Source organism: Lipotes vexillifer, unplaced genomic scaffold, assembly GCF_000442215.2.
Source record: "Lipotes vexillifer unplaced genomic scaffold, Lipotes_vexillifer_v1.1 scaffold534, whole genome shotgun sequence".
NCBI lineage: Eukaryota > Metazoa > Chordata > Mammalia > Artiodactyla > Lipotidae > Lipotes > Lipotes vexillifer.
In genome coordinates, this window is record NW_006787833.1 from 2,089,658 (window position 1) to 2,109,733 (window position 20,076).

General features: G+C 41.6%; 1 protein-coding gene across 1 annotated transcript in view; it reads left to right on the forward strand.

Moving 5' to 3' along the window:
• The window catches only part of ITGA8 (integrin subunit alpha 8), a 179,593-nt gene extending 176,005 nt beyond the window's left edge, over positions 1-3,588 (forward strand). Inside the window, exons 30-31 of the mRNA XM_007460903.1 lie at positions 1,674-1,796; positions 3,502-3,588. Of these exons, the coding sequence (XP_007460965.1) occupies positions 1,674-1,796; positions 3,502-3,588 (210 nt within the window). The remainder of the gene's footprint in view (positions 1-1,673; positions 1,797-3,501) is intronic.
• Positions 3,589-20,076: the final 16,488 nt, after the last annotated feature.

Here is a 20,076-nt window from a genome sequence, read left to right on the forward strand (position 1 = left end):
CACCACCATCGTGTTGTTCTTCAGCCTGAATGTAAATGATACTTGAGGCTGGAGAATCAAGTGAATTAAGTCATCAGTACGTGTGTGGCACAAGGGACGTGGACCAGCATGAAGGAGCAATAAAAACCTGGACATACTAAGAAGAGCACAGGCAGAATGCTCAAATCTAATTAAGAAGGTGGAAGGAAAGATGTGAGCAGAGGGACTTCCCTGGTGGTCCCATGGTTAAGACTCCATGCTCCCAGTGCAGGGAGCCCAGGTTCGATCCCTGGGCGGGGAACTAGATCCCGCATGCTGCAACTAAGACCAGGCACAGCCTAAATAAATAATAACACAAATCAATAAATATTAAAAAAAAAAAAAAAAAAAAAAAATAAAAAAAAAAAAAAAAAAAAAAGATGTGAGCAGAGGCAGGACCCAGCGCTAGGGCACAGGCTCTGAAAACACCCATGTTTCCAGCCAGGGGAAGCACCAGAACCACCACCCCACCCTGAGTTCACCCTCACCTCCTGGTGGGTTAGGGAAGTGTGGCCTAGAGTTTCTGCATGTGGGTCAGGACAAGACTCAGGATCCTTCCAACCAACACAGTTAAAACTAGGAGCACATGAACCAGTTCAACTGAGGCGATGCTCACTTCTCTCTTAAACCAGATAGGCCTGCTTTGGTGAATAACGTTTTAGATCCAAGAATGTTTTTCTTTATCTTTTCTCTGGCAGCAGGTGTGCGCGGCAGGGCTGGGTCTCTCCTTGGTTTGTTTGGGGGTCTCCAGAGGTAGAGGCCCCCAGCACATGGGCTATAGGAGAGCTGCTTCTTCCCACGTGGGGAGGCAGGGGTGGGTCGCACACATGGAGCGTGCAGTCCTGCTGGGAAGGTCTCATTTTTCGTCTAAGTTCCCTTGCAACAGTGGGGAATTCAGTGAGGCCCAACAGCAACTGAAAATTGGATTTAAGACTGAAGGCAGCTCCAATACCTCAGGACAATTAGCGTTCATGTTGCTGACTACAGTTACTTTCATAAAATGTGAGTTACTTTCATAAAATGCATCATGGCCTTACATGACTGTGATTACTAGAGCAATGATGGGCTCTTTCTTGATAAAGCACAGAGCCTAGGGCTAAAGAGGCAGTGACACTAACTAGATCTGTGGATCACTTAGCCCCCTGGGACTCAATTTTCTCATCTGTAAAATGGGGAATTAGGTGATGTCTATCCTTCTTGCACTCCAGCAGTCCATGGTTGTTTGCAAGCTCACCTCTCAGTGAGGTGAGCCCAGTTCTGTGGAGAAACGTGTGGGCAGACTTGGCTTTTTGTAGGGTCTACTTTTAGCCATTTTTTGCCGTAAAAGGTCCAACCCAATTTAAGGTAACTCCTTTCCACCTTGTTGGTTCCTGGTCCACCTCAATTCTATTCTAGGGTTTCTGGGTTGGTATAAGCCAAACACCCACCAAGTGTCTGTAACTGGACTTGCACCTAACCTGGGAGGCCTGAGAATGTGACAATTTTTAAGATGCCATGTTCGAGTGCTGTAAACCATCAAATCTCCCCTGGGGTGATTTCAATTATTGCATGGATCCTTTCAGAAGTACTCCCCCCAGTATTATATTGGTAATTACTGCTCTATTTCACCCAACAGTTTTCAAGTTAGAGCTCATTTCTTTTATGTTCCATTCCAGATTAAAACATCGGTTATTTGGGCAACCCCAAATGTTTCCTTCTCGATCCCGTTATGGGTAATAATACTAGCCATACTTCTTGGATTATTGGTTCTGGCCATTTTAACCTTGGCTTTATGGAAGGTAAGTTTATTTGCTTTCTTTTCCTTTTTCAGTAGAGAGGCCACTGAGAGGATTTAGAAGGATATACCTAGGATTTTAAAAGACAAGGCTAGAGGCATGATTTGGGGATTTCCAACATAGGGACATGAAGGGAAAGTGGTCTTGTTTGCTTTGGCAAACTTAGTATATGCTTGTGGAACTGACATTTAAGAAGATTGAGGGTGTTACTGCCGCTTTTGCCTTGCAATTTCTTGTAAATAAATGTAAAGAGAGTTGGACTTTATTAACTAAGACCTGTGATCTTCTTTCCAATATGCTTGGAGTGATCATGTTATGATGAAGACTTCTTTTTCTTATTTAATTAATCGAGATCTTAAGCTTTTTGTTGACACAATCCTATCAGCAATACTTGGAGACTTTATAAGCACTACACGGATGCAATTAATATAGTAATTAATTATTACATGGGCTTTCAATGACACCACACAGATCATGCATGTTCTAATATTCTCAGACTTGCTTTTTTGATCTTGCCAACTAGTCCATCTCCATTAAGAAGCCTTAACTTACTCTTTCATGTGTTTTGCTGAAGTTTCTGCTAAAAGTCTACAATGTGGATTAATTTCTGGTCCCCAAATCACAGTACTGCCAAGTTTCACAGAGCTTTCCATTCCAAAATAGAAACAATGTCACAATGACATGACTTTGAAAGTAATTAATCCAGTCACATCTTAGTTAATCGCTATTGTTGTCATTCTCCAAAATCGCAGTGTATTTTTATTTTGAAACAACATGAGGCATGCTTAATAAACTGAGAAAACCTTGCCTTTTGAGTTAAATAATGGCTTTCCTAATCATTATCAGCTGTTTTGTGCCATCCTGAGCCCACAAAGGTCTACTGCAGTCTACCTTTACAAATAGACTTTCATGTTAGTCTGTTATTTATAGAAACTTTATGTCCATAAGTGATGCAATGATACATAGCAATTGATAGAATATTGCACTAGTCCTACAAAGGAAAGATGACTCAATGGTTATAAGTCAAACCCAACAAATTGGGCTTCCAACCTAAGAAACAATAAGAATTAAGGTTCTAGGTTTCTGGGAAAAGTTATATTCTCCTAGACCAAGTACTCCTTTGAAATTCAGGAGAATGAAAATTCTATAATCACCTCTTCCCTGAGTTGCTGATTGATCTTCGGAGTCACGAAGATGTTCTGGGATTGAAATAAAGGACCCATCTAATTTTCCTCCATATACTGTATGTTCCACCAAGTGCAGAGAGATAGACAAACATCTCCTCACTTCTTCCTTCAGTCCATCCCAAGGTAGCCCATAGTCCACTTCAGAATTCTGCCATCCCTGCCTGGCAGTTCACATTGCTGCTGGCTCCAGAAAACATGTCAAAAGCAGAGAGGGACTCCTTGGGCCAGGTTGCTGTAACCCCAGAAAAATATACGAGGTCCATAAGCGGTTTATATAAAATAAACATTCTCCCACCACCATGGACGTGGCAGGAAGGACACAGACGCTCTGCGTAGACAACGAATTCCTCTCTGCAGGTAAAGAACACACTGCTTTCACCTCCTAATTTGGAGAATTGGGCAGATTATATTCTCAGAGCACCAAATTCCTTAGACAACAAATAAAGGGAAAACTCTTAGAATGAGGACTTTCACAAATTCTCAGGATGACCTGACTTGCTAGCCCATTTCTCTCTTTGTAGTGCGGATTCTTTGACCGAGCAAGACCCCCACAGGATGATATGAACGACAGGGAACAGCTGACCAATGAGAAAACCCCTGAGGCGTGAAAAGGAAAACCAAAGACCAAACAAACTCCGACACTGGTCCAGTTCAAAGAAAAGAAGGATCAGGAAGGTTCAGCCAAGGTTTTCCTCTACCTGCCAGTATCCTAAGAATTGGAAAGGCCATGGTATCACCTTGTCTACACTGTGCTTTAGAAAAGCTGCCTCGGATCCCAGTGACCCTTTTGGGGAAGGAAGCATCCTTGACACTGCAGAAACAATGGACAATCGCGGAAGATGTCTTTGGCTTGAGTCCTTCCGTATTTGGCAGACACTTTGAAATGGGTATGGGAACATGAGGTTGCTTTCCAGATAAATCCAACTGAAGTCTCAAAGATGCAATGTCTGAATTAGGATAGACTTTAGAAGGTGAACTAGGACCAAACCTTCCGACACTACTGTATCCAACGGAATATTTGACACCTCCCTCGGGAAAAGAAACATTTCTAACGACGTTACTGCTCAGGGAGACCAACCTATGCTGTTGGGACTGTGAAAGTACTTTGGAAACGGCAAAGATCATCTTTGTAAGTGAGGATAACGATTTATTTATTTATTTTCCATGGCTCTAGGCTGATACTCTAGAGGATTTGGAAATTAAGATTTGGTTCTTGCTGGTTTTCAAAATCACTCACTAGCTTTCCTTCCGAGATATCCAGTTTGTGCAGAATATATCATTTAACAGAACTTAGTCAGGATTTAGACAGCGTTAAAGAAAAACAAATTGGTATTCGAAGACCGTTTCACTCAACACCTTGCTGCCTTCTACCTGAAATTACTTTTATTCACACTTTCCAGGGCCTCACATCTGCTTAATTTAGCTTTGTAAAAAGTTGCATTTGTATCTCCTTTTACAAAAAAAAAAAATAATAATAATCTTTCTATTGACTTAATTAGCAATATACAAATTTCCAGGGACTCTTGACCCTAGGCGGTGCTTAAAAGTAATGGTAAAATTTCTAGAGTCCATTAATAAAAAAGCAATTTAATAATTTGGGTAAACATATTATTTTTAATATCTACAAGAGGCAATGCCAACATTTAGCTTGGTATTAAACACCTATTTTTTTCTACTACACCTCAAACTTATATTCACAGAAAAGACATGTTAAACAAAAATAGGAGGAAACATAAAGTTAGGCAGGTGTGAGATGAACCTAGAAAACATGTTCCTAGGGATTTTATTTAGAATTGTCTATTCCCACTTTACTATTCATTTTTACTGCTAATCTTTATAGTACATGACTTTGGAAAATAATTTTTACTTAAGCTATTTTCCCAGTGCCTTTAATTTAACCATCACAGAAACTTTATGTTTAAAACTCTTGTAAATAATCCGTAATCATATGTAACAGTATCATTTTTCAAGTAAAATTGACCAGCCAAATTTATATAGTCTGCCCAAGTTTGTATCCCTTTTATGATAAGGAAAAACTATTATGAAGAGATGCTGAACAAATTTTATATTTATGTGCAATATTTTATAGACCTATGTATCAAAAGCATGTTTACACTGGCATTAGTTATTTTTAAAATTAATATCCTGAATATTAAGTATGATAGAACCAGCAGACCCAAATCCTTAAGTTTATGAAGCAGTTGGAAAATTTATATCCCTATTTCAACAATCACACTTGATTTGAAAGATGAGCCAGACTCACAGACACTAAATTTTCGGTCATGACTTAACCTGGAGAGGAGCCATTTGGTTACAGCTGCACAACTTCTTTGGAAACCAAACGAAAGGCACATGGATGAATACACTGAACAGTTCATACTCTTCCCGCTTGTGAGTTAAATTCTGTCACGGTAGTGGTTTCAAGCTGTCAGGAACCGAAGTCTGGCTCCCAGTGTGTGTGGCTCACTGGGTGAGAACTGCACATGTTTCAAAGAGTTGGAGGGTCCCACACCAGCCTCAGGGGGTCTTAGGTGTTAGTTGTCTGGGTAGAATTGGTCGTACAGGGAGGTGGCCGTTTCTGTAAGATGATTGGAGGGATGTCTCTCCAATTGTATCACAGAGATGGGTCTCTCTTCCCCCAAATAAAGCCCCAACTCTTCTCGTCACGCCTGACTTCTGGCCAAGAGAGAATAAAAGATCCCTGAGAAAACACACCTATTGCCTTTTAAGCTAACCTGTGCGAAGGAACTCTTAGCTGGGACGCTATGAGCCAGGGCGTACAGACACCTGGAGGAGACTGAGGTGCCAGGGGCAAGGCTGGATCCAGAACAGAGCAGGTATGAGGACTTCAGAGGCAAGCGCCAGGCTCACAGTCTCAGCCAAGAGTGGTCCCCGTCTAGAAGGACAGGCGCTGCCACCTGCAGGCAGTTCACAGACAGCCATCAACGTACACTGAGGTCAAGTGTGTTCTTGAGCATCCCCCCGCATGGAGAATATTCTACCAGTGCACTGAGTGAATATGCTTCTCATCATGTAAAGCCAATCACTTTCATCATTCATAATGTGCCGTGCTTCTCTTAGAATCTATCTATATTTTAGATATGCCTTTTGAAATACTTGCAGCTAGCTTTTAAGAATGGGGGAAAAAATGGGCAAATCAAGTTTTATAAACTTGGAGATTTTTATACACTAAGTAAACAACATGGACCAGTCGCCACTGAAGCCCCACTCTTTGAACTCAACTCTTGCTTTATTTAAATACACGTGTAGATATCTGTGAAGATTTTCATGTACCCATTTACCTTGTCACTAATAAAATTAAAAATTAAAGACATGATGACATATGTGTGGTTTGTTTCACAAGCAACGTAAAGCTTTCCCACAATGGCAGACATCAAAGGTTTCTGTCTTTATGCCTTCATTTATTTATTTATTTATTTATTTATTTATTTTTGGCTGCGTTGGGTCTTCGTTGCTGTGTGGGCTTTCTCTAGTTGAGGTGAGCAGGAGTTGCTCCCCGTTGTGGCGTGCAGGCCTCTCATGGCGGTGGCCTCTTCTGTGGCAGAGCACGGGCTCCAGGGGCACAGGCTTCAGTAGTTGTGGCACATGGGCTCAGTAGTTGTGGCACACAGGCTCAGAAGTTGTGACTCGTGGGCTCTAGGGTACAGGCTCAGTAGTCGTGGTGCACGGGCTCAGTAGTTGCTCCACAGCACGTGGGATCTTCCCGGACCAGAGCTCAAATCCATGTCCCCTGCATTGGCAGGTAGACTCCTAACAACTGTGCCACCAGGGAAGTCCCACGCCTTGATTCTTTACTACAAAAACATTTAACATTGGAAGAGATTTGAAAGAGTGAGAACACGACACTTCTTTGGGATGATGAACATGTTCTAAACTTAGATTGTGGTGATGTTTGCATGAATAAACTAAGAAGGACTGGATTATATGCTTTAAATCGGTGACTTTTATGGTATGTGAATTAAATCTCAATACATATGTTTAAAAAGGTGTGAGTCATTTCTAATACCTACACTTTCATACAACTGATTTCTTTTCTCTACACTGCTGTCAAATTTTGTCCATATAAAAATCTTTGCTTTTTTATGAAGCCTTCTTCGAGTCTTCGGCCAACTTAAAGGCTCCTCCTGTTCTCCAATGGCATTTTGTGAATGACTACACTTTTCCGTTTGTTCTCATGACTGTTTTCCAGCTGGGCGGTCCCTCTGTGTGAGCAGGAATATCTTTCACCTTTGTGTTTCCTACACCTAGCACCAACATCTGTTATATAGTCAGTGCTCAAAAACCGTTCTAAAGTGAACGAATGAATATACATATGTGCACAGTAACAATCATGGGAAATATGTACTTCTGTAATCTGCTCCCGTTATAAAGCTTGGAGACACACACATTTTTTATCCTATTTATAGTGTTCACACAGTGTTGTTATAATAGTTACCCAATGTTTGATCCAATTAGCAGATCATCATTTGTTTAACCAACCCTCTTACTGGAAATATTTGTTCACAGATTCATATATTAAGAATAGCATGAAACTGAATACTTTCATACATGAGGCTTCTTTTTGGTTATTTTGGTTATTTCAATGAGTAAACTTCAAAAAAGTGAGGTGGTTTGGTTAAAGTATATGAAGAGTTTTGTAGTTCTTGATAATATATGTTAAGAGGACTAGATCAATTTGCATTAACCTAAAATACCATTTCCTTCATAATTCTGTCAGCATTTTAAAATATTTTGGTAATTGTTTTCAAATATTACTTTCTTTCAATTTGTATTTCACTGGAATTTGGTACATTTAATGTACACATTTGGGTTCTAGTATTTATCAACCATTTAATACAGACCAATTTATTGCTCATAAAGGTATTTAAATAATTGCCACTTCTCTGGTGTTCATGAATTACAGTGAAAAGAACCCAGTGCCTGGATACTTTTCTTATAGCCGAAAGCAAGCAGTAGGATGAATCCTTCACTTCATACTGTATATTCACTCACACTTTAAAGCCTAGACATATCTAAAAACTCAGGGTGGTCCAGAAGTGCCTATGTATCCCAGAAGAAAAAACGTAAAAGGAAATAAGATTCAGGAATATTGGTGCTGAAAATCAATGCACCATCCCAGTACAAACTAGCTGAGTGGGGCAAGACTTCCCTGCAGCACACCCAGAATAATCCATAATGGGCTAGCCCCACCGGTCAGAGCCTGCACATGCTCACAGTGGGGGAAATGAAAGAAGCCTTGTTGTGTCTTGAGAGTAGTAAAGTGCTTTCTAGTTGTATGTATGCAACAAGAGCTCAGCCTTCTCACCAAATTCTGTTGATACCTTTGTCACTTCCAGCCATTTTATATGCAGACAATGAACAGCATCAAAACTTTCTAAAGGTTGAGTTGAGATCTGGGTGCCTAGAGTGGGCAAAATAAGATAAGGATCCCTCCTTGGAGAACTCTGAGAAAAGGCAGAATTCCCTCCAGGGTTGCACACTTCCTCTGTGAAAGGTGACCGTCTCACAGGTTACCTTTATAAGACACAGCACCCTGGTGACCTCAGGAAGAACCAAAACATGAACACCTCTGGCTGCTATCCATGAATACCAACAAAGTACCTCCCTAGGGCCTAAAGTTCTTTTCCCCACATTCAGCAGATTTTCCCCTTCAGAATTGTGATGACATTAAAAGTTGATTTCTGGCCTTCTAAGCTTGCATCCTTCCACACTGTCCTCTCCCTTCTCGCCACCCACCACCTGATCTGGAGGAGCCGGCTCAGTCTATTGCTGCCAAACAACATGTGGAAACGGTACGTGGGACCAGACATCCCGAGCACCGGGCCTGGGCCTCCTCTTGCCTCACCTGGGCCCACCCATTGGGCGTGGGGCAGCAGAGGAGCTCTCCCTTCATTTTTGAGCCGTGTGGCTGACAGGGTCTTGGTGCTCCAGCCGGGTGTCAGGCCTGAGCCTCTGAGGTGGGAGAGCCAAGTTCAGGACAGTGGTCCACCAGAGACCACCCGGCCCCATGTAATATCAATCGGTGAGAGCTCTCCCAGAGATCTCCATCTCAACGTTAAGACCCAGCTCCACCCAACAACCAGTAAGCTCGAGGGCTGGAGGCCCCATGCCAAACAACTAGCAAGACAGAAACACAACCACACCCATTAGCAGAGAGTCTGCCTAAAATCATACTGAGTTCACAGACAGCCCAAAACACACCACTGGACGTGGCCCTGCCCACCAGAAAGACAAGATCCAGCCCCACCCACCAGAACACAGGCACTAGTCCCCTCCACAAGCCATGGAACCAACCTCACTCACTGGGGGCAGACACCAAAAACAACGGGAACTACAAACCTGCAGCCTGCGAAAAGGAGACCCCAAACGCAGTAAATTAAGCAAAATGAGGAGACAGAAAAACACACAGCAGATGAAGGAGCAAGGTAAGAACCCACCAGACCAAACAAATGAAGAGGAAATGGGCAGTCTACCTGAAAAAGAATTCAGAGTAATGATAGTAAAGATGATCCAAAATCTTGGAAATAGAATGGAGAAAATGCAAGAAACATTTCACAAGGACCTAGAAGAACTAAAGAGCAAACAAACAATGATGAACAACACAATAAATGAAATTAAAAATTCTCTAGAAGGAATCCATAGCAGAATACCTGAGGCAAAAAATGGATAAGTGGCATGGAAGATAAAAGAGTGGAAATAACTGCCACAGAGAAGAATAAAGAAAAAAGAATGAAAAGAATTGAGGACAGTCTCAGAGACCTCTGGGACAACATTAAATGCACTAACATTCGAATTATAGGGGTCCCAGAGGAAGAAGAGAAAAAGAAAGGGGCTGAGAAAATATTTGAAGAGATTATACTTGAAAACTTCCCTAACATGGGAAAGGAAATAGTCAGTTAAGTCCAGGAAGCACAGAGAGTCCCATAGAGGATAAATCCAAGGAGAAAAACGCCAAGATACATATTAAACAAACTATCAAAAATTAAATACAAAGGAAAAATATTGAAAGCAGCAAGGGAAAAACAACAAATAACATACAAGGGAATCCCCATAAGGTTAACAGCTGATCTTTCAGCAGAAACTCTGCAAGCCAAAAGGGAGTGGCAGGACATATTTAAAGCGATGAAAGGGAAAAACCTACAATCAAGATTACTCTATCCAGCAAGGATCTCATTCAGATTCGATGGAGAAATTAAACCCTTTACAGACAAGCCAAAGTTAAGAGAATTCAGCACCACCAAAACAGCTTTCCAACAAATGCTAAAGGAACTTCTCTAGGCAGGAAACACAAGAGAAGGAAAAGACCTACAGAAACAAACCCAAAACAATTAAGAAAATGGTAATAGGAACATACATATTGATAATTACCTTAAATGTAAGTGGATTAAATGCTCCAACCAAAAGACATAGACTGGCTGAATGGATACAAAAACAAGACCTGTATATCTGCTGTCTACAAGAGAACCACTTCAGACCTAGGGACACATACAGACTGAAAGTGAGAGGATGGAAAAAGACATTCCATGCAAATGGAAATAAAAGAATGCTGGAGTAGCAATTCTCATATCAGACAAAATAGACTTTAAAATAAAGGCTCACAAGACACAAAGAAGAACACTACATAATGCTCAAGGGATCAATCCAAGAAGAAGATATAGCAATTAGCAATACAGCAAGAAGAAGATATAGCAACCCAACATAAGAGCACCTCAATACAATAAGGCAAATGCTAACAGCCATAAAAGGGGAAATAGACAGTAACACAATCATAGTAGGGGACTTTAACACCCCACTTTCACCAATGGACAGATCAACCAAAATGAAAATAAATAAGGAAACACAAGCTTTAAGTGATATATTAAACAAGATGGATTTAATTGATATTTATAGGACATTCCATCTAAAAACAACAGAATACACTTTCTTCTCAAGTGCTGATGGAACATTCTCCAGGAAAGATCATAGTTGGGTCAGAAATCAAGCCTTGGTAAATTTAAGAATACTGAAATTACATCAAGTACCTTTTCCGATCACAATGCTATGAGACTAGCTATCAATTACGGAAAAAAACTGTAAAAAATACAAACACATGGAGGCTAAACAATATGCTACTAAATAACCAAGAGCTCACTGAAGAAATCAAAGAGGAAATCAAAAAATACCTAGAAACAAATGACAATGAAAACACAGTGACCCGAAACCTATGGGATGCAGCAAAAGCAGTTCTAAGAGTGAAGTTTTTAGCAATACAATCCTACCTCAAGAAACAAGAAACATCTCAAATAAACAACCTAACCTTACACCTAAAGCAATTAGAGAAAGAAGAACGAAAACCCCCCAAAATTGGCAGAAGGAAAGAAATCATAAAGATCGGATCAGAAGTAAACGAAAAATAAATGAAGGAAACAACAGCAAAGATCAATACAACTAATAGCTGTTTGTTTGAGAAGATAAACAAAATTGATAAACCGTTAGCCAGACTCATCAAGGAAAAAAAGGGAGAAGACTCAAATCAATAGAATTAGAAATGAAAAAGGAGACGTAGCAACTGACACTGCAGAAATACAAAGGATCATGAGAGATTACTACAAGCAACTCTTTGCCAATAAAATGGACAACCTGGAAGAAATGGACAATTTCTTAGAAAAGCACAACCTTCAGAGACTGAACCAGGAAGAAATAGAAAATATAAACAGACCAATCACAAGCACTGAAATTGAGACTATGATTAAAAATCTTCCAACAAACAAAAGCCCAGGACCAGCGGGCTTCACAGGCGAATTCTATCAAACATTTAGAGAAGAGCTAACACCTAGCCTTCGCCAGCTCTTCCAAAATATAGCAGAGGGAGGAACACTCCCAAACCCATTCTGTGAGGCCACCATCACCCTGATACTAAAACCAGACAAAGATGTCACCAAGAAAGAAAACTACAGGCCAATATCACTGATGAACATAGATGCAAAAATCCTCCACAAAATTCTAGCAAACAGAATCCAACAGCACATTAATCCAAACAATCGTACACCACGATCAAGTGGGGCTTATCCCAGGAATGCAAGGATTCTTCAATATACAGAAATCAATCAATGTGATACACCATATTAACAAACTGAAAGATAAAAACCATATGATCATCTCAATAGATGCACAAAAACTTTCAACACAATTCAACACCCATTTATGCAAAAAAAAAAAAACTCTCCAGAAAGTAGGCATAGAGGGAACCGACCTCAACATAGTAAAGGCATAGATGACAAACCCACAGCCAACATCGTTCTCAATGGTGAAAAAGTGCAACCATTTCCTCTAAGATCAAGAACAAGACAAGGTTACCAACCCTCACCACTATTATTCAACATAGCTTTGGAAGTTTTAGCCATGGCAATCAGAGAAGAAAAAGAAATAAAAGGAATCCTAATCAGAAAAGAAGTAAAACTGTCACTGTTTGCAGATGACATGATAGTATACATAGAGAATCCTAAAGAGTCTACCAGAAAACAACTAGAGCTAATCAATGAATTTGGTAAAGTAGCAGGACACAAAATTAATGCACAGAAAGCTCTTGCATTCCTATACACTAATGATGAAAAATCTGAAAGAGAAATTAAGGAAACGCTCCCGTTTACCAATGCAACAAAAAGAATAAAATATCTAGGAATAAACCTACCTAAGGAGACAAAAGACCTGTATGCAGAAAACTATAAGACACTGATGAAAGTAATTAAAGATGATACAAACAGATGGAGAGATACACCATGTCCTTGGATTGGAAGAATCAACATTGTGAAAACGACTGTACTACCCAAAGCAATCTACAGATTCAATGCAATCCCTATCAAACTACCACTGGCATTTTTCACAGAACTAGAACAAAAAATTTCACAATTTGTATGGAAACACAAAAGACCCCAAATAGCCAAAGCAATCTTGAGGAAGAAAAACAGAGCCGGAGGAATCAGGCTCCCTGACTTCAGACTATACTACAAAGCTACGGTAATCAAGACAGTATGGTACTGGCACAAAAACAGAAATATAGATCAACGGAACAGGATAGAAAGCCCAGAGATAAACCCATGCACATATGGTCACCTTATCATTGATAAAGGAGGCATGAATATACAATGGAGAAAAGACAGGCTCTTCAATAAGTGGTGCTGGGAAAACTGGACAGCGACATGTAACAGAATTAAATTAGAACACTCCCTAACACCATACACAAAACTAAACTCAAAAGGGATTAAAGACCTAAATGTAAGGCCAGACACTATCAAACTCTTAGAGGACAACACAGGCAGACATGCTATGACATAAATCACAGCAAGATCCTTTTTGACCCACCTCCTAGAGAAATGGAGATAAAAACAAAAATGAACAAATGGGACATAATGAAACTCCAAAGCTTTTGCACAGCAAAGGAAACCATAAACAAGACAAAAAGACAACCCTCAGAATGGGAGAAAATATTTGCAAACGAAGCAACTGACAAAAGATTAATCTCCAAAATATACAAGCAGCTCATGCAGCTCAGTATCAAAAAAACAAACCAGCCAATCCAAAAATGGGCAGAAGACCTAAATAGACATTTCTCCAAAGAAGATATACAGATTGCCAACAAAAACATGAAAGGATACTCAACATCACTAATCATTAGAGAAATGCAAATCAAAACTACAATGAGGTATCACCTCACACCAGTCAGAATGGCCATCATCAAAAAATCTACAAACAATAAATGCTAGAGAGGGTGTGGAGCAAAGAGAACCCTCTTGCACTGTTGGTGGGAATGTAAATTGATACAACCACTATGGAGAACAATATGGAGATTCCTTAAAAAGCTAGAAATAGAACTACCATATGACCCAGCAATCCCACTACTGGGCACATACACTGAGAAAAACATAATTCAAAAAGAGACATGTACCACAATGTTCACTGCAGCTCTACTGACAACAGCCAGGACTAGGAAGCAACCTAGGTGTCCATCGACAGATGAATGGATAAAGAAGATGTGGCACATATATACAATGGAATCTCACTCAGCCATAAAAAGAAACAAGATTGAGTTATTTGTAGTGAGGTGGATGGACCTCGAGTGTGTCATACAGAGTGAAGTAAGTCAGAAAGAGAAAAACAAATGCCATATGTTAACACATATATGTGGAATCTTAAAAACTAAAATGGTTCTGAAGAACCCAGGGGCAGGACAGGAATAAAGATGCAGACAGAGAGAATGGACTTGAGGACAAGGGGAGGGGTAAGGGTAAGCTGGGACGAAGCGAGAGAGTGGCATGGACATACATACACTACCAAACGTAAATAGATAGCTAGTGGGGAGCAGCCGCATAGCACAGGGAGATCATCTTGGTGCTTTGTGTCCACCTAGAGGGGTGGGATAGGGAGGGTGGGAGGGAGACACAAGAGGGAGGGGATATATGTATACATATAGCTGATTCGCTTTATTACACAGCAGAAACTAACACATCATTGTAAAGCAATTATACCCCAATAAAGATGTTTAAAAAATTTTTTTAAATGAAAGGTTGATTTCTTTAGCATGCAACATTTTAAAGCATTGAAATTTTAAACTCATTTTAGATCTAAGTAAAATCCAAAGAATGCCCCCCCTCCCCAGTGATGCTTAAGTCAATTGCTAGTTCAGAACAGCCAGAGTACATATGGCACCACGCTGCTTGCCATGTTAAACTCTCCCCCACCTTGACCCCAAAAACCATCTGCCCGACACACTGCCTTTTGGAATTGTTTATAAGTTCTCTGTTATTTAGGGTCGTTGACCAAAATCCATACGGAAACGTAGCCTGAAACTAGCACCTCTTGACAATAAAATGTCTTGACTTTAACTTCTATACGTGCCATGATATGACATAGTAGGGATGTTCTTAATGTATCTATGCTATTGCTCATTTTGATTGTGCACTGCTTTGTAGGAAAAACAAAGTCATCAGAAGATTGTCCTGCTGTCCAACTTTTAGGTTGGCATTTTTTTATGCAGTAACAATGGACCGCCCTCGTTTTTAATTTTGAGATTTCAACTTTCAGTCACCGAATCAACTTTAGTGTATGAGCAAATCGAACAATTTTCATTTCTATAAAAATTTTTAATTTTTGAAAACTCCGTGTATCTCCTCTATATTAGTTTCCTAGGGCTACCATCACAAAGTACCACAAACTGGGTGGTTTAAAACAACAGAAATTTGTTGTCACAGAGCTCTCCAGGCCAGAAGTCCAAACCAAGGCGTCAGCAGGGCCACGTTCCTCTGAAGGCGCTAGGAAGGGGTTACTTCCATGCCTCTCCTGTAGCTTCTAGTCATCTCAAGCGTTCCTTGGTTGGTAAAGGCATCACTGCACTCCTCCCACCTCACATGGCGTTCCCCCTTGCCTGTCTCACATCATCTTCTCTCTGTGTCTGTGTCCCTGTTTCCCCTTTTTATAAGGACACCAGGCATATTGGATTAGGCTCCAACCTACTGACTTGATTACCTCTGTGAAGACTCTATCTCCAAATCTGGTCACACTCTGAGTCAGGTTAGGACTTCACCATGTGTTTGGGGGAGGATACAATTCAACTCATCACATCCCCCTTCCTAAGTTTCTATTGCGTAGAACTGTTTGACAAGTGAACCCAAGATGACGAAATACATTTGAATCAAGGAAAAGGCTGAGGAGTTTAAAGAGAGTATCTTTCTATCAGTCTTTTGATTTCTCTTCACTCAGGTAATACACGAGTGTTGCTGAGTACGTGAGACGACTCATAAGCGTCTGGATGCCTTCCCCTCGCTTACTGCCTTCACGCACATATTAGAAGATTAAGACAACTGCATTTTTTACCTATAATTTACTCATCTGTTCTGCTCTTCGATTTCTTACCACCGCCCACATTCTCATTCTCTCTTCTTCTCCCTTGAAATAATCATCTTATCCTCGTGGACTCGATGGATAAATGTGCGTTTTGTGATATGAGAGAGGAGCTTCCTCACCAGTTGGAAACTAGAGGCTGCTGGTCACCGAGTTAGTGGGGAGCTGAAGGAAGTCCCTGTCTTGGGGCTGCAGGGCTTGCTCACCACCCCCACTCTTCAGCACAGGGAGAGCATGGCTTAGAGCTGCAAGGACCCAGAGCTGAGAAAAACAGCTACTGTAATGGATGAACAGAACCAAGAAAATGAAACAAGGGTAACTAGCATTCCCTGGGCCACACACTTGATGGTAGGAAGGAGTTAACCCCCCCACAAAAAAGGCAGGTCCCTCAGTGCCACAGACAGATGATGTGTCCATTTCTGGACACTGGTCTGGTCTCACAGGCTGGCCAACAGGCAGAGTCATAGCCCAGGAAGCAAACCTTCTCTTTCTTCTGCCTCCACCTTATCTGCTCTTCCCAGCATCATCTTTCCCGGTCCTTATCCGGGAACTCATTGTGGTGGCTTGTTGCAGAGCACAGGCTCTAGGAACACGGGCTTAAAAAGTTGTAGCACATGGGCTCAGCAGTTGTGGTGCACGGGCTGAACTGTTCTGCGAAATGTGGGATCTTCCCAGACCAGGGCTCGAACCTGTGTCCCCTGCACTGGCAGGCAGACTCCTAACCACTGCGCCACCAGGGAAGCCCGTTGACATGTGGAATGCCTTCCACACAAGGTGAAAGACATTGACTATTTCCTTTTGGCCAGTGACCCTTCACCCCACTCAGCTCAAGGAGGTTATCCTAGCCGACAAGCTCCAGGCATCAGCTGCAGTCTCTGTATCTCATTACAGAGAGAACACCTAGAGGAACGGGCATCTCAAGCTTTCCATGTGAGGACCAGTTGAGGGACTTGGGGTTGTTTAACCTGGAGAAGACAATGTCTGGGGAAAAATATTACCTGACCGTAAGTATATGAAGGATTATTATGAGGAAGTAGAAGTAGGAAGGAGTTGAGGATGGAATAATAAAAGTAATCATAACATATATACACTAACCAAACGTAAAATAGATAGCTAGTGGGAGGCAGCCGCGTAGCACAGGGAGATCAGCTCGGTGCTGTGTGACCACCTAGAGGGGTGGGAGGGAGGGAGACGCAAAAGGGAAGAGATATGGGAACATATGTACACGTATAACTGATTCACTTTGTTATAAAGCAGAAACTAACACACCATTGTAAAGCAATTATACACCAATAAAGATGTAAAAAAAAAACTAATCATAACAATAAAAATTGGAATGCATTAAGCATTTAGTCTGCGTCAAGTTGTCAGCCAAGTGCTTTAACATGCATTTCTTTTTCATTTAATCCTCACAGCCACCTTATGAGGTAGATTCTAGGGTTATTCCTGTTTTGTGATGAACTGAGGTTGAGGGGTAAGTAGCTTGACAGTTTACACCATAGCTGGTGGCAGAACTGACATTCAAAGCCAGGTCTTCCCGACTCCAGAGGCCAGGACCATACAACCTGCCATTTTCAACAAGTTGAGACTGACTATTCCATGCTGAAAGCAGAGAAGAAACCATTTAAGAAAATGGGGTTAAAATGGTTTTTCATGACCTTGGGGATCCTTTTCACATTCTCCCAGAGCCAGAGAATTAAAAAACGAGGGCTTCTAGGCATCAAAGTACAAAGCTGACTCCACCTAGTTTACAGAGAGTTGGGAATCAGGACCACAGAACTTTTGTCCCCTTCTACTTTCTGAAGTCTATTTAGACTCATGCACATGATGAAATGTTCAATGTTCATCTTTCAACCCCTAAAGCTAGATATATGCTATTTTAATTCTCAGAATATATAGATAGAGAAACTCCTTTTTTAGGTCATTTACCAAGATTGAAGCTAACTCCCAAACCACAGGGATTTCAGAGTTTGAGAATAGTGTATTTTAAATAGTTTTTTTCACACCAAAAAGCTACTGGTTAGAAACCTAAATGACAGAATAAACTTAATTTTCCAGATCAAAAAATCTAGACTTTTTCAGTTTTATTTCAGGAAACTGTGGCCTCATATAATATTCTGCCAAGACTTCAAACAATTGCTGTCCACCGATCTCACTGCTTAAGAGACTACTCTCGTATTTTGTCTTCGTCTTTAGGAAACCAGAGGTGATGAAGGATTAACCCCTAGCAAATAGATTTCCAATTTCATCCTCAACCTAGGAGACCTGCTAACTGCATAAGCAGCAAGGTTTGTTCATATGTAACTCAAGTTATATGACACTGAAAGACTGTACATTATTTTTTATCCAAGATGCTATCTGTACAATTAGAAGACTGAATCTCTCCTAACTCACCTCCAGGTGAACAGAGAGTGGGGGGAAAGACATGGTCTTTTGTGGCTTGGACTTTGCATCAAGGAAACGTAATGACAACGCGTCGGCCAATGTTGTGGGACAGACAGCACTTCATTTGGGGTGGGTAGGAAGAGACTGATACAGAAGGTGTTTTACTTTCTCTTTGAGTGCTGGGGTCACACTGTTTTCAAGAATTCATATTTATCCTTAGGAGTAGTAAGGGATGTGTGAGTGAGTGTGTGTGTGTAGACAGAACAGTTTACAAGGCATGCTGGTGGACAAGCTGGAAGGTAGCTGCACCTGGAGACCCAGAAGCTACCGTAAAGCATCCTAAGGATCAGTCCTCCAGTCTGGATGCTCAGATGTGGAAAAACGTAGGGCTGTGAAGCGGGATGGGCACCACGCAGAGGTCCACCAAGTGAGAAAGGGAAGTTCCAGTGAGGCAGACTGAGACTGGCAACGTGGAGGACAGGGGAGCTTTGTTTAGGGACGGAACTGCGGGCAGGGGAGCAGGGAAGGCAACAGGAATCCCTATAAGGAACTTCACATCACGGGTGCTCTTCTCGTGGACAATGGGAAAGTAATGATCAGCGTGAGGTTGATCACGTCCTTCCCTCCTCCACGGCAGTGCCTTTCAGGGACTCCATCTCAGTGGGATTTGACCCGCCCTTCAATGGCAGACTGCACTAATGGTCCCAGTTCTTCACTCCTTGGCCCCTGGGATATTACCAGATGGGCAGCTGGCAGAGGCCTGAAAAAACCCGTGCGTGATACAGCTTGCACTCTGTTAACTCAGCCTTCCCGCGACAAGGTTAACCTCCCCATCCCAGGCAGAGGGCAAGAGACACGGGGAACAGAACCGCCCCCATCCAAGCCCAGTGTGGGTCAGCTGACCTCCTGCCAACCTGCAGACTCGAGAGAAATAACATATGTAATAACGGAAGTAGCTCATCTGAGAGCAGGACAAGCTTGCAGGAAACCAGGCTCCACTCTCAGCCGTGACACCATGCAGTTCCTCTGGAGGAGGAAGGGGAAGGGAGAATAAAGGGAGGCGGGGCACACCCTAACTCTCACCCCTACTGCAGCTTGGGTGGCATCCCACGGGGTGGGCCGTGCCTGGCCAGGGGTCACCAGGAGTAGGAGGGACCGTGGTGACCTGGGAGCGGGGAAGAGCTTCTCCTCACCCCACCCAGTCATATGCCAGCTCTGGAGACCATCCTAGGACAATTCTCCCCAACATACACTAGAGGAGGGCTCCCTGCAGAAGAGGGAAAAATACCTCTTGGGCTACACAACATGATGTAAGTATAATGAAGTGTTATATATAACGTAGACATATATATATATATACGTACACACACACACACATTATATGTGCACTGAGCATTTTTAAAATTTATACGGGCAAGTATCATAGGCACGTATGAATAGGGCTATAAACAAGGTAGCTAGTATATTAGCAACCCTTCACATCCTTTGAAGTGTCGTCTTCAGAGGACCCTTCTTTGAGAACTGTTACTGTAATGACAATATTACAAGGCTGAAATTGCTCAATTAATTGTTAAAAACTCCTCCTGTAGACTTCAGACCCTTCTCCAGTCAAATAAACACATCTACTCACAAGATATGTACCACAAACGGACAGTGACACTTTGTGTTTTGTTTTTACCTCTTCCGGCTAAACGCGAGCACGTGTTGATTAATTGAAATAACATTCTCTGGATCGCACACAGACATGCTGTTGGGCTCCTCACCCAAAGGTAGAATGTGGGTTCCAGCTATTCGGACTGTGCCCACAAATAGCT